The 16,165-nt window shown below is 34.6% G+C and overlaps 1 protein-coding gene across 1 annotated transcript; it reads left to right on the top strand.

The window, feature by feature from the left end:
- Nucleotides 1–335: 335 nt before the first annotated feature.
- Nucleotides 336–15,805, top strand: LOC128552102 (E3 ubiquitin-protein ligase MIB2-like; the record flags this gene model as incomplete). The annotated part of the gene is given in 5 exon segments (XM_053533113.1): nucleotides 336–438; nucleotides 1,823–1,902; nucleotides 3,702–3,880; nucleotides 4,137–4,357; nucleotides 14,713–15,805. Coding segments are annotated over 5 exon segments (621 nt in total), but the record flags the coding sequence as incomplete, so codon positions are not given.
- Between the last annotated feature and the right edge of the window lie 360 nt (nucleotides 15,806–16,165).

The following is a 16,165-nucleotide window of genomic DNA, read 5'->3' as shown; positions in this document are numbered from 1 at the left end:
AAGATTTAAGCTGTAAAAATCTGCTATTATTGTGCTTGGCTGCGTTCTGTCGCCTTTTCCATTTTTCATCTTTCCTGCATTTGATTACAAGCAAGGACAGGAACACCTAGACTTAAGGATGTCAATATATATTTATGTTACCTATGGCTTGCACTCCTTTCCCGTTTCCGCTCCGATATCTCTGAGTTTACTGAAATGAAACGCAATATCTAGTAATATTAAAATACTGTCTTTCTTGAAATTGTAACTTCTTGTATATTAATCACTAATCATTGACCTAATTATTTCATTGAACACTAGTAGCGAAACCAAAACTGGATTTTTTAACACTACAGGGTAGAGCAGACGTTAACGCTAAGACACTGAACAAATCCACGCCTCTACACCTCGCAGCATCACAGGCCTACTTTGATATGGTTAAACTCTTACTCACGTACGGTAGGTATCTTTACACCTTACAGTACCACAGGTTTCCTTTATAAGATTAAACTCTTTCTTCTGTACTGTATGTACCTCTACATCTTGCAGCATCACAGGTCTACTGTGATATGGATAAACTCCTACTCAGTTACAGTATGTACAAATGCACCTCTACATCTTTTAGCGTCACTGGCCTACTTTGATATGATTAAAATGTTACTCACGTACGGTAGGTGCCTCATTTTGCCAGACCTTCTTGCCATATTTTCATACTTTTAACCATGTACTCTTGTACCTCGCTTCACTAGGCCGTAACCATAGGCTTGTGATGAGTTTGGTTTTTCGATCACTTTCGGTAACATGCTACAGTCGAAATAAAAGACCCTACTATTACAAAATTAAATATCAAGAACATAATTTATATATATATATATATATATATATATATATATATATATATATATATATGGCTGCATTTCTGCCACGAGATAGCTAGGTGGCTGTCATGATAATTTTGTAAACTTATATACTGAACAAAACTGCAAATCCGCCATTTGTTAGTTTGCTAATAACTTATTAATTACTGCAAATTATATTTTGAAATTTATGGTACACACGGAGCAACATGTTGTTGATAATATACCAAAATACCAAAATTACAACAAAACCAAGCTTTGACTGCATATACAATATACACATTTTACCACCTTAGCTCATTTTTAAGAAGTAACAAAGTACATAAAAGTTTATATAATTTACCAACTAGCTAAAATTTTATGAGGTAAGAAAATGACAACAAAAATAAAACAATGTCCATGTCGTGCCCCATCGGAAACGAACATTTAATATTTGATTGATATTTAACCATTTTCCAGTATAAAATAATAAATTTTTCCTCCGTACTTTTCGAATTGGCATTCATTTTCCAAAACCATATTCAACTTTAAAGTGTTTTTTGTGACTTCTTCAAACGGCGTATAATTGTAAAATTGATAAAATGTTAAATTTGTTTGATATGATACTTACCTATATGAAATTTTGCTGCTATTTGTAACATGTTGATCTAATTACATGTTTTTTTTTTAAAAAAAGATTCTGTAATTTTTAAGACACTGGTAATACATACTTTCAAAAAAGTACATTCTGTAATTTTTAAGCCACTGGTAAAATAATAAATGGCGGGTTAACCGTTTTGTTCAGTATATATAGAGGATTTCTTAAATACAATATCTGCCGAAACATAAAGCAATTACTGGCTATTCATTCTTAAACACTAAACCCTGATAACATATACAGTACTTCGATAGGATATGTTATCGTCTTGAGTGATCGTGTTATGAATAGATTTCTTCCCAGGCTGCTGGCATTGAGTTAAAATGTGTGTTTCTTTGTATTCTTACAGAAGCTGACTGGTCAGTTAAAGATGACAATGGAAATACTCCATTGCACGTTTGTATGATGGGACGACGTACAAACGAACTGGTAATGTGTTGTCATAATGAGCTTCAAAGTGAAAAAAAATAAACACCACTTATCCGTAAGAAAAAATATAAAGGTGTTAAAGGTACTCGTCCACAGTTTGGTTGAAATTTTTCAATATGTTCATTTTCACCAAGTTAGGCATAGAATGTATATATAACAAATGATAAAGTGGGTGAAAATAAAAGTTAAATGTTGGTAAAAATGAAAAAAAGAAGTAAATTTTCTGCAAAATTCTTGCGTCAATAAGTTTGTACCACTAGTCACTTTCCGAGCACTCACTTTTTATGGATTTTCCGCCTAAAATGTGTGTGTTAGTCCATAAGAGTTTGACACGTACATAATTTCTACAGAATATCTTACATTTGTTGTCATTGTTTCATATCAATAATTACATGAAGTATATTAGCATCAGTGACTTTTTATGATGTATCGTTAGAATATCCTATCACATTTTCGATTCACTGTTAGTATTTTATAAAATCCGCTGTCAGAATAATTTGTATATTTGATATATTGATAACGTAACACATAAGCACAGATAGTGCTTGACTCCCTGTTCATGCTACCATTGCTATAATTGTACTTGAATCGCTGTAAATAATAGAATTTGGGTCATTTATGGACGATCTGGGTGTTAGCTGGTTTGCAGCATCATACTTTATATTATATGCAATAGTTAAAGGGAACAAACTATTTGTTAGAGCAAGTACTCTTTGTAAAATAATATGTACGAATTTGGACCAATCAGATACAAGTTCTATAAATAGCACCAATCAAAGCTCACGTCTGCTAAGGTATAAAAAAGGTAGATGGATGACAGAGAGATCATTCTGTATCCAGCGATTGATGTAGACACATCGAGGATTCAACTAATAATTTATCCGAGTACCTTGATGAGGAAGTTATTGCAACCACACTGTAAGGGCGGATAAATTATTAAAAAGAAGACGTTCGAAGTTCTGACTAATGAAGACTTGCAGAATTTCAACAAGGTTTTGAGCTATAGAGCCAGCGCATAGGAGTTATACCTAAACGGTAATTGAATGCTATAGATGATAGCAAATATAGGCCGGGCATCGGGAAGCTGAGGCAGAGACAGAGTGTTTGGTAATCTACTGAGATAGTATGAGAGTTCCAGCTTATAGACGAGGTTCAGCGTTATTGGCGAAGTCTAGCCAAGGCATCGGGGTTATACCTATATGGAGGTTGAATGCTACCTGAGATAGCATATAGGCGCTTAGCATCCAGGAGTCAGGGCAATCTTATTAAGTTACAGCTTCAATTAAGAGGACATATGCTGAGCATCTATGCGATAGGACTCGTACGTTGTTGATTCAAAGACATTGTCTGACGGAAACTTCAACAAAAAGACCAGTCTAGTATAGTATCTCCAGCCTATAGGAATTTGAGCTGATTATCATTAATTGAAGATTGTTAGTTTAAAACATTGATTTGCCTGATCCCTGAAATTATCTAGCTCATTATTAAAATCATTTACAAATCATTGGTACACGAATCATTTAGGCGAGGTAGCCAGAGAAAAATTTTATATACGAGATATATGGTCTCACCAGCTATACGTGTTAACAAAGGACATTCTACATCGTTTGTCAGCTAGTTTAAGACATAATCACCTTAGCGATTGGACCCATTTCATTGTTCAAGATACTTAAGGCGTAGGCACTTCCCTGGTTCTTTATAACTCGTATTCTGACATCCGCAAACAGTTCGTTTCCGTAACATGTAAGAATGGTTATGGTTAAGTACAAAGTAAGAAAATGATGTTTCTTTTTCTTCAGTTTTTACAGTTGCTTGGTTTAAGAAATTTAGCGGAAGACAATGAAAGGATAAAGATAGCTAACTTCTTGATACAACATGGCGCTAGTATTAATGACAGAAATAATGATGGAAATACGCCAATAACCGGATGTGACATACAACATATGCGCGACGCTGTATCCGCCTATGCAGCAAATAAGTAAGACCAGTTTGGACTGAAGTAGATTCACACTTCTCTGCAAAAATAGTTTAAGACGACTTTAGATATAACACACGGTGTATACATTGCCATTTATAATTATAAAGTCAGTTTTATTTGTAACCCAAAATTGTAACTAGAAAAGGTGCCAGTATTGGTCTGGCGTATTTCAAGTAATTGTATTGTATGTGTAAGAAAAAGTGAGACGAAAAGTTGTAGTTTCCACTTATCTATTGATTTTAAATTGAAATTACAGTAAACCAACAGTAGCTCACAGACCAAAGGCCAGACCTAGTACAGCTAAGGTTGAACAAGAAATCTTCACAACTTCAAAGCAGAAGTGCCATAAATGTGCGGCGAATTTAGCGGACGTCCGCTTTCTTCCCTGCAAACATCAAATATCGTGTCACAAATGCTGCTTCAAATTTAAGAAATGCCCTATCTGCGAGAAGGAGATAACCAGACGGGTAGATAAAGGTAAGCGTTTTCAATGAATAGTGAGTGGGTGGGTTGGATTGTACGGCGAATCGGCACAAAAAGGTCATATATCGCCGAGAAGAAGTTGTATTGAAAACATAAATTGTAAAGTATCTCTAAAAATATATATGTAAAAACGTATATACATAAAATATTTAAAATTATCAGTGGCAAACAATAATATTGCAAAATATGTGATTAGAATATATTTGTCCTAAACGGTATATATTTGTTAACCTTATAGCCGACGGCACATTGATATCATGGTTTATCACTATTACATAATGTACCGCCGGCATATCTTTATATTCATATTCCGCCGGTTCCTAATAATTAACTCGTTTTCCACGTGTTTTTCCTGAACTGTTTTAAACTTGCTATAGTATATAAGGACTTGATTCTGTTATAATAGAAAAAGGTTACTTGATGTTTAGATAATATTGCTGTATGTGACAAAAATGGAAATATTAAAAGTTGATAGAAATGTTGACGTGTTGCTGATTAATTTGTAGTTATTAAAACATACGAATTCTGGTAAATATGGATTGTTTGCTACATTTATGGCGCCGGAACCCGGGAACATAAAACCAGTGAAAATTAAATTCAAAAGTTTCAAAGGATAAAGGATAAAAAGAAAACAAAATGGCAAACATACCATATTTGAAAGGTGTTCGTACAAGATATGTCAACATATTAAAACGGAAGTTGAAATTGCAGAGGGAATACTACAAAAAGATTTAGAGTATTGTGATAAGGATGAATATGTGGAATGTGTAATGAAATATGTTGAAAAAATGCAGGTATATCGTGAAAAGCTCGAGAATCAAACGGATAAACTAGCAAGTGCATTAAGCAAAGAGGAAAAGCTCGAGAATCAAACGGATAAACTAGCAAGTGCATTAAGCAAAGAGGAGGAAACATATATTCAAACAATTCTTGAGGAGGATTGTTCACTTTGTGAAAAGGCAATGGATATGTGCATGGATTTAAAGAATAGCAAGGAGAAATTATTGTTTCTTGAAAATAAAGAAGAAGGGCTTGAAGAGAAAAAACAAATGGTGAGTGCCTCTGATATCTTAAAATTACAATATGAAATGAAAAGTATTGTGGCTACACACATGGAACAGCAAAAAAAAATGTTAGCCATGAACATGAAACAAGACAAATTCAAATCATCCGTGAAGCTCCCAAAATTAGATCTATTACCTTACAACGGTGACAAGCTCAAGTGGTTAGAATTTTGGGATTCCTTTGAGTGTACTATGCATAGTAACAAACAATTGTGAAACATTGAAAAATTCACTTATCTTAGAAACAAGTTGTATGGAGAAGCCAAACGCTCAATAGCGGGTCTTGCACTCTCAGACGAAAATTACACGGTAGCAATTGAAATCCTGAAAGACCGATTCGGGAATATTCAAGAGGTTATCGATTTACATTACAATCAAATGATCAATCTGTTTCCCGCGAGTAATAAAACAGAAAGTTTAAGAGGATTATTGAATAAAGTGGACCAACATATACGAAGTCTTGAAGTACTTCATCAAAACACGGAACAAGACGTGTTTGTATCAATGATACGAGCTAAACTTCCAGAAGAAGTATTGCTTCAATTAGAAATTCAGAAAGGAAAGACAGATAAATGGACTGTTTCCAAGCTCCGAGAAAAACTTGATATCTATGTGACAGCACGTGAAAAGGCAGAACAAAAGGCTGTGTCTCAGTCAGAATCGCGGAAAGAAAAACGTGATACAATTTATTCAAATAATACGGGACAACATTGACAGAAATACCTAGGTAATCAACATATGTCCGATTACTCTAAGCGACCAAATCAAAAAGGCTCTGCTGAAGCTCTTGTTACACATGAACAACAGAAAACTGCTAAATGTGAAGCACCAAATACAACGAACACGTTTAACAAGTGTCGGTACTGCGATAATAAACACTGGAGCGATGAGTGTCCAATATTTCGTACTATTGATGAAAGGAAGAAAAAATTAAAAGGGAGTTGCTTCAAGTGTTTGAAGCCTGGACATTCTTCATCTGAGTGCAAAGGAAATAAACATTGTGTGTATTGCGGAGGATTCAATGTGCATCATAGAAGTTTATGTTTGCAGTAATTCAGACCAACGGAGTTTTGTGCGATTAGTTCCGAGACGAACGTGTCATCTGACGTCAATGAAGTTTTAAGTGAAAATGTGCTTATTTCTTCTAGCGAAATGGTATTAATGCAGACAGCCAGAACAGAAGTGAAAGGTCCAATGCAAAATCAATGTAAAAATGTGCGAGTTCTACTCGATTCGGGTTCACAAAGAACTTATATTACACAGGCATTGGCAGATAAACTTGGGATTAAGCAAGAAAAAGAAGAGCAGATAAAGTTAATAACTTTTGGAAGCGACAAACCCAAAACGATAAAAACGTTTTCTACACAAGTGAGTATGAAGTTGAAGAATGGCGAATACATAGAAATCAGTGCAAATATAGTGCCTGTTATAAGCGGCAGTTAAACATATGTTTAAATGAAAATCTGAAATATCTTGTAACAAGTCTAGATACGGCCGACACACACATTTCTACTGAAGGATCTTCAAGTATTGACATGTTATTGGGAAACGATTACTATCTTGACGTAGTCATGTTGCAAAAGATTGAAGTACAACCTGGACTTTACTTATTGGCATCAAAGCTTGGCTGAATCCTTACGGGTAGGACTAATGAAACAAATGAAGGTGATAGTGAATCCAATATGCTTATTCTTACACATGGAACAAATATGTCAAAAACCAAAGTGTTCTCAAAAGTTGATTCAGTCGTACAGACAAAACCTGATTTGGAAGATTTTTGGAAGATAGAATCACTTGGAATTTCCGAAGAACAAGAGGGAATAAGTGACAAAATTGCACTAACAAAATTCAAAGAAACCTTGAGATATGACAATGGAATGTATCAAGTTACATGGCCGTGGAAAGAGGCTGCACCAGAATTACCAGACAACAGAGATCTTGCATTGACTAGATTAAGATCAAATGTCACTAGAATGAGAAATAAACCAGATATACTATACAAATACAACAATGTGATTAAAGAACAACTCAGCAAAGGAATGATTGAACCAGTAGAAACTAATACGACGAGTGATTTGGTGCATTACATTCCCCATCATGCTGTTATCACACCACAGAAATCTACAACTAAGTTGCGTGTGGTATATGATGCTTCGGCAAAAACGAAAGCTGAAAACAGAAGTTTAAATGATAGTCTCTATAGAGGTCCTGTAATGTTGCATGATTTATGCGGATTGCTCATGCGTTTCAGACTCAATAGGATCGCTCTTGTTTCCGATATAGAAAAGGCGTTTCTACAGATAGGATTACAACCTAGCCAACGAGATGTCACGAGATTTCTTTGGATTAAAGATATTAAACAGCCCGTTGTGTTTAGTGAAAATATTCAAGAGTACAGATTTTGCCGTGTACCATTTGGCGTAATATCTAGTCCTTTTCTGTTAGGTGCAACAATTGAGATTCATCTAGAAAGGTATGATAATAGCACTGCCGAAAAGATCAAAGATGATATTTACGTTGATAACGTTATTACGGGCACAAATACTTGGCCAGAAGCGTTCGAACTGTACTCTGACAGCAAAAAGATGTTTAATGACGCATCAATGAATTTAAGAGAATGGGCATCCAACAGTAAGGAACTTATGGAAATGATACCATCAAAGGACAAGACAGATGATCAAGTAATAAAGGTATTAGGACACACTTGGAATACATCGAATGATACTCTTGCATTGTGTGTGACAGATATCACGTGTGAAACCAGAAGATTGACCAAAAGGTTTATGTTAAAACAGATTTCATCTGTGTTTGATCCGTTAGGATTATTGTGTCCAGTTGTGCTAAAGGGAAAACTACTTTTGCAATCAATATGGAAAAAGAAAATAGGCTGGGATGATACAATAGATGATTCCGATAGTGAAATTGTAATTAATGGCGAAATGTGAAAGAAGACTTGAAAAATATTTCAAGCTTTACATTTTCAAGGTGTATTGTAATGAACACAATTGTGGATAAAACGGAACATTCACTTGTATGCTTTTGTGATGCATCGGCAATGGCTTACGCAACTGTAATATACCTTCATCAGAGAATTGAAAAAGAAACAACAGTGAATTTAGTATTCGCTAAAAATAGGCTCGCGCCTGTGAAAGGTATGACTATTCCACGATTAGAACTGATGGTGGTGCTGATAGGTGTTCGTTGTTTGAAATTTGTTACGGACCAATTAAAGTTGGATTTGAAACAACTGTATCTATGGACAGATTCACAGTGCGTTTTACACTGGATAAAGTCTACAAAGGTATTGCCTGTTTTTATTCAAAACAGAGTGAAAGAGATCAGATCAAATCAAAACATCAACTTTAAACATGTTTCGGGAAGTGAAAATCCTGCAGATATTGCTTCAAGGAGTTCTTACTTAAAGGAAGTCAGTAATTGTGAATTGTGGTGGCATGGCCCACAATGGTTACTACAGGCTCCGAACACATGGGCAGATCACGATCATAATACAAGTACAAACTGTCCACAAGACGAACAGGAAGCACATGATACAGAAAGCATGGTGCTACAAGTTTCTGATGAAGACAAGAATGATACAAATCTTGTGCCATTTGGAATAAATATTCAGAAGTATTCCTCCTTAACAAAGTTACTTCGAGTTTCAGCCCTTACACTCAGATTCGTTAAGAAAATACGACAGCAATCCTGTGAGAATGGGTATTTAAAATCCTCCGAATTAAAGGATCTAGAGCAAAAATGGCTTTTACATGTTCAGAAGAAATACTTTGCAAGTGAATTAGACGCAATTTCAAATGCCAAAAGGAACAACCTGCAAGTACAGTTGGGCCTTTACATAGATGAAAATGGATTATTGGGATGCCAAGGGCGGTTAGAAAATGCCGGATTGTGTGAAAACGCTAGACACCCTATCTTGTTACACAAAAAGGATACGTTTACACATCTTGTTATAGAAAAAATGCACAAGGAAATATTACACAGTGGTGTTTCACAGACCTTAGCTGGAGTAAGACAAAGATTTTGGATTCCACATGGCCGAGCTGCTGTGAAGTATGTCATAAACAAGTGTACAATTTGTCGCCGGTTTGAAGGTGCACCTTACGAGATGCCGCCGATGCCTCCTCTACCAAAATCACGAGTTACGGAAGCAAAACCCTTCAGACGCACAGGATTGGATTACTTAGGTCCACTCTTTGTGAAGAACAAAACGCCTAAAAAGTTTGGATTTGTTTATTTACCTGCCTAGTAACTCGAGCAGTACATTTAGAAGTTGTCCTAGATATGACCACTGAAGAGTTTTTATTGTGTTTCAGACGATTTGTGTCATAAAAAGGCACACCAACACAGATTATTAGTGATAATGGCTCCCAATTTAAAGCTGCTAGCTTAATCGTAGATCAGATATGGAGAAAAACGATTAGCAGTGAAGAAGTTCAAACATATGTGTCAAACGCAAGAATAACGTGGATTTTCATAATTGAGTTATCTCCCTGGATGGGTGGATTCTATGAACGTCTCGTTGGTCTTGTGAAAAGAGTATTTCGAAAAGCATTAGGAATACGTCTTCTGACACTTATTCAGTTACAAACACTAGTTAAAGAAGCCGAAGCTGTTATAAATTCAAGACCACTGGTGTATGTAGGCGATGACGTCAACTCAAGCATTACGTTAAAGCCCAATCACTTTTTAACTTTAAACCCAACTATTGGTATACCAGAGTCAGAAAAAGATGACAAAGATACTGATTTCAGGACAAAGGAAAGTACAAAAGATCGGCTGCTTGAAATATGGAAAAAAGGTCAAAAACTACTTAATATGTTTTGGACCATTTGGCGCAATGACTACCTCTTAAGCCTCCGAGAGCGAACGCAAACGCGCCTAAAAACTGGACGATCACACTTTGAAAATCATCCACAAGAAGGTGATATAGTATTAGTGAAAGATGATCTCCCCAGAGGAAGTTGGAAATGTGGCAAAATAGTAAAATTAGTGCAGAGCAGTGACAATCAGATACGTTCGGCAAAGGTCAAGATGCCATCTGGAAAATTGCTTGGACGTCCATTATGCTTGCTTTATCCTATTGAAACGTCAACCTGTGTTAGTGATACAGTTTCGCCACATGTTGATACGTCAAGTGTTAAAGTTAGTGAACCAATTAAATTTGTCCGTGTACCACGCGCGGCTGCGGAGGATGCTAAGCGCAAAATTCGTGAACAACTCTCACAATAATACAGCAGATATGTGATACAGAATTTGTTTAATACAAATTAGAACTGTACAGACAATGAGAAATACTCGTTTTAGTGTAAATGAAATGTTTAATATATATTGTAACTAATTGAGTGTTGAATGAAAATTTAATGTATGCATTATCCTATACACTTATACACCGCCATGTACTTTAAGAGAGGTGTATAGTCAAGTAAAATACCTAAACTCCTCGAAGTGCACCTGAATATTGTAAATTGGCGGTGCAAAGTGATCTTGTAATGTTTAACCATGAAATGCACGTGATTTTCGTGTAGCGGTGTATACCTATAAGGTAGTGTAAGCTTTAAAAGTGTATTGATTTTGAAAATTTGTCACACAGGAGTAATCATCATGACAGTGTATTGTGATACGTGCAACAAAAGTTACAAAAGTATGAGAAGTTTAAAGCGACACATAAAAGAAAAACATTCTGGAATAGAATATTTTGCGTGTACAGAATATAATTGTTCATCACGTTTTATAAGAAGAAGCTATCTTAGTAAGCATCTAATTTTGAAACATAAATTCCAGTCAAGTAAAGCCAAAGAAACAGCAATTAATGTTCCTAGAGGAGATAAAGAGAAACAGCATAGTGGTGCTTACTATGAGGACATAAGTGTGGACGAAAGCATATTTAGCCTTATACAGGAAATGGAAGGAAATGGTGACAATGTCAGCCTAGAATATGTAGGTGCTATATCAAATTTCGACATTTCGTTACTTCAAGAGCCGGTTAACAAGGAAGACGACACAATCATGTACGAGAGTACGATGAGTGAAGAAATAAATGAGAATGTAGTGGATAGTGTTGAAAATGAATGTGAAAATAAAAGTGTGAATGATGAAAGTGATAAAAATGGAGTAAAGTGTGGTGAAAAGGAAAATTGTGTCAAAAATGAAAAAAATGTGCTTTCTAGCGTGTTACAAAATGATTCAGAATTGGAGCTGGATTATAATGATGTTAGTGATTGTGCTAATGATGACGTCATGGAAAATGTTGATGACGTCACGAGTACATCTAATTTAAAGTCAGCTGATATTAATCAGGATAAAAATTATGACGTCATTGAAAACGATAATGACGTCATGGAAAATGATGATGACGTCACGAACGATGATAACTCAAAATATGACGAAAATAATAACCAGACCAATACGATTTTCATATATGAGGATATAAGCGATACCGAAGTTGGTCATTGGGATGAAATTAGTAATGATCAATCTATTGTGCCTTCCAACCTGCAAACAAGAGTGCAAACATTAACCTTAACTTTCAGCAAAATATCTACCTTTAGCAATGAAATGGAAATAGATTCATATATTTCTGCTAGTCATGATTACTCAGAAGACTGGTTTTAAACTTCTATACCATTAGAACGTTGTTAAAAGGATAGCGATAAACTGAATAGTGATACATTATAAACAGAAAGTTATTTCATGATGATGTTGACATTACGATGATTATTTGACATTTTGTATAAATACTTTGTGTCATTGTATTTTGTTGTTGTTGTTGTTGTTTTCACAACCACAAATGTTACATTTATATAAATTAAGTAACAAATCATATTTACTGTTTGTCGTCGGGAGTGTCGTAAACGATATATATTTGTTAACCTTATAGGCGACGGCACCTTGATATCATGGTTTATCACTATTACATAATGTACCGCCGGCATATCTTTATATTCATATTCCGCCGGTTCCTAATAATTAACTCGTTTTCCACGTGTTTTTCCTGAACTGTTTTAAACTTGCTATAGTATATAAGGACTTGATTCTGTTATAATAGAAAAAAGGTTACTTGATGTTTAGATAATATTGCTGTATGTGACAAAAATGGAAATATTAAAAGTTGTTAGAAATGTTGACGTGTTGCTGATTAATTTGTAGTTATTAAAACATACGAATTCTGGTAAATATGGATTGTTTGCTACAATATTTGATTTGGGATTTTGTGATAAATGCCTAGATTCTATCTGCTTTAAAAAGGATGAAATATTGCCAATTGAAACGTTTTCAAACAACTCTTTCAAAGAATGAACGTCATAGTATGTACTGCGCTGTGAAGCGAAGTCCGTATATGGTGATTTCTTTGCTGCAGTATCCGCATCCTCGTTTCCATAAATACCAACATGACTTGGAATCCAAGAAAAAATGATCCTTTTGAAAGATAGTGCATGAACCCTGAGAAGTATATTTTGAATAAAAGGATTTTCAATATTTCGGTTACGAATTGTCTGTAAAACAGAAAGTGAGTCGGAAAATATGATAAGCTTTTCTTCGCTATACTTTTCTATATGTGGTATAAAAGAAATCGCCTTATTAAAAATAACACCAAGAAATTTTGCTTCGTCAACAACGGGTATTTTTGTACCATCCATAAAAAGCTCAGGGTCACGTGTGTATTGAATATAACAGATACAGTATCCGAGAGAAAGGCCAGTTTTGTAAAACGTTAATTGCCTAATTTTCTTGTCTAATGATATTATCTGTAAGAGTAATCTGGGCATGCTGCAAACGATACGACAAAGAGATGTCTTTCAAATATTAACATTTACCCGTGCCAAATACAGAAAATCAATATAGTTTGGTTTTGGTATTATGGTGACAATTTAAAGATCATGTTACGAAAACTGTTAATGGTTTATGACGGATATCCAGGACAAATGCTAAACGATTAAAGATTTCTTTGAACTTTACATTGTTTAATCTGATTTGATTAAACAATTTTACAATGCATTTTGTAATTCAGTTAACAAGCATGTGCCAATCGTCTAACAGTGGTATATTGAAATTCTTACTTGACATTGATTCCTGTTTCATGTTAACAAAACATATCGAATGTCGTGAGCCAAAATATGTTAATGTTATAATTATTTTAAGTCATTTTGAAAATTTATTAAGCTTCAGAACTGCTTGAAGAATGATGATTGCCGATTTCCATGACTGCATTGAAGATAGCTCAAATAATATTTAAATTGAAAAAGTGAGACAGAATAATATTTATATTTACTAATTTATTGTGACAGATATAAATGAATGCTCACATGTCTCAGTCATACAGATGCTCGCTCATTATTTTTAATTGAATATTAATCATTAATCACCTAAAATGCTTCAATGTCTCCGTAACACAATCGGATAAGCAGCCGATATTCCGCTCGATGGGTTGGTCGTGAAAAATATTTGTTTTTATTTTTGTATCCCTTTTGTTACATAAAATACCAGTTATTTGAGTACACCTGAATGTTAGCTTCTTTTTTGTTTGATTTCGTTTTTACAACATACATGTATGTATGTATTTAATAAATGTTAATGTTGTTGTTTATATTGCATATGCAAATACAATACTCTTTTCGTAGACATAGTACCTAAAATTAAAATTGCATTTGACATGCCTTTGAAAGCAGGCTTTTGCAATTTTATATTATTTCATTTTCATCTTCAAACGTAATATTTACTCAGACAAATTCGGTCCTACTAGGGAAAGTGAAACCAGTGAAAGATAACTCTAATATGACTTTTTAGTTATCTGTGTAAATTACTAATATACATGTGTATCAAGGTGTGTTTCCTAAAATAAAGTGTGCTTCAAAATCTACTTTTTATTATGCAAACAAAATACTAACATCATTTCTAAGTTTCAAGCAAGAAAATTTGAATAGAGAAGTTTTATTTATTACTGCCATTGTTTTATTGTAAAAACATTATTCATAAGGTAAAATATGTATGCTATATGAATTTTACGTCAGCAGATCTGATGATCACAACTAAAAAACCGCGGAAAAAAGTTAATCAGTTATTATTGTATGCACATTTTATTTACAAACGTACCTAATTTGCATATTGACTGAGGCGTTCAAATTTTCATTTATCCTGCAGAACTTTCTTTTAGTGCAAAACAGACCTTTTATATTGACAACATAATAAAAGAGACTTTGTTGCCCTTCTCCGACAAAGTCGTAAGTACAGTAACATGCTGCCTCTAAATATTTTTTCTCTCCCTTGCAGATAATTATACGGTTGAGAGCAGTTGTGTCATTTCATAGACGAGTGACTGAAGTAAAGCATGGGACTTATTATGAAATTTAGACTACATGAACTTTGCGAGATGAATATTTCATTTCCCAGCAACGTTAAACATGGCGATCTTGTTTGGATTAGGTAGCAAATGACATTGAGGGTGTTTTATGCTCTATTTTACCATAATCTCAAATATTTCATACTCAAATACAATGTATATGTGAGTTTGGTTTTAAGTTCTTTGTTGTTTGTTGTATTTCATTTGCTTATGAATCATTTGCTTTAAGATGTTATCGTTTGATGACGTAGTTGCTTTAATTAACAAAGAAGATTACCCCGGATCTTTGTTAATACTACAGAATATTCTAGTAGTTTCTGTTTACTCGATTATAGATTTTTTTAGAAAGAAATACATAATTCCAGAATATGTATTATTGTGGGTATATATAGAACCTAAGAGAAGCATCTAGAAATATTCTATCAGGAAACACTTTCCTAATCTGGCGATCTATGAGGTCACACTTAAATAATCCCTGGTGCAGTTAAGTGTATTATCTAGAAGATTGGAGGGCCTCCGTGGCCGAGTGGTTAAGGTCAACTTCAAATCACTTGCCCCTCATCGATGTGGGTTCGAGCCTCATTCGGGGCGTTGAATTCTTTATGTGAGGAAGCCATCCAGCTGGCTTACGGAAGGTCGGTGGTTCTACCAAGGTTCCCGCTTGTGATGAAATAATGCACGGAGGAGCACCTGGGGTCTTCCTCCACCATCAAAGCTGGAAAGTCGTCATATGATCTATAATTGTGTCGGTGCGACGTTAAACCCAACAAAATAAATACATAAAATCTAGAATATTGGATTTATTTAGGATTATTCAGTAAGGATTATAGTTTGACAAGGTATTGGAATTACTTCGAAAGTTGTTTTGGATATTAGTGTCCATATAAAATGTTTCGTGTGGATTAAAGTTACGGTAACTACAAAACCAGAAAATTAGGTTCAGTGCTTGGAGACCGTTTCTAGAATGCTACTTTGAAACTACATTTTGTAAATTTCTTTGAATAAATTTCATTATTGTTTAAATGTTGTGGCTTGGTTTTCTTTCTAGTTAATCTACATCATTGGCAATTCACATTTTCTAACAACAACGTCCAGTACAAACGCTTATATCAGACTGCACCATGACGTCATAGATGATAACCAAAGCGCTGTTTATGTTTCAAAAGCTGATCGTGTCAGTGCACGTTTGAGAATATTCCAAACGTATAATACTGAATATAGTTCACAGAATATACTAGTAGTTCACAATCAACCATCTGCATGTCAACAGAATGGCCTCCCCAACGAAATAATTCGACCTCAGATGAGGCTCGACCACATAGCGACGATAGACAAATGATAATCTGAAGAATAAAACGCTTACCTTAAAAAACAATTGTAGCC

Source organism: Mercenaria mercenaria, unplaced genomic scaffold (genome assembly GCF_021730395.1).
Source record: "Mercenaria mercenaria strain notata unplaced genomic scaffold, MADL_Memer_1 contig_2045, whole genome shotgun sequence".
Taxonomy (NCBI): domain Eukaryota; kingdom Metazoa; phylum Mollusca; class Bivalvia; order Venerida; family Veneridae; genus Mercenaria; species Mercenaria mercenaria.
This window is presented reverse-complemented; position numbering and strand designations above follow the sequence as displayed.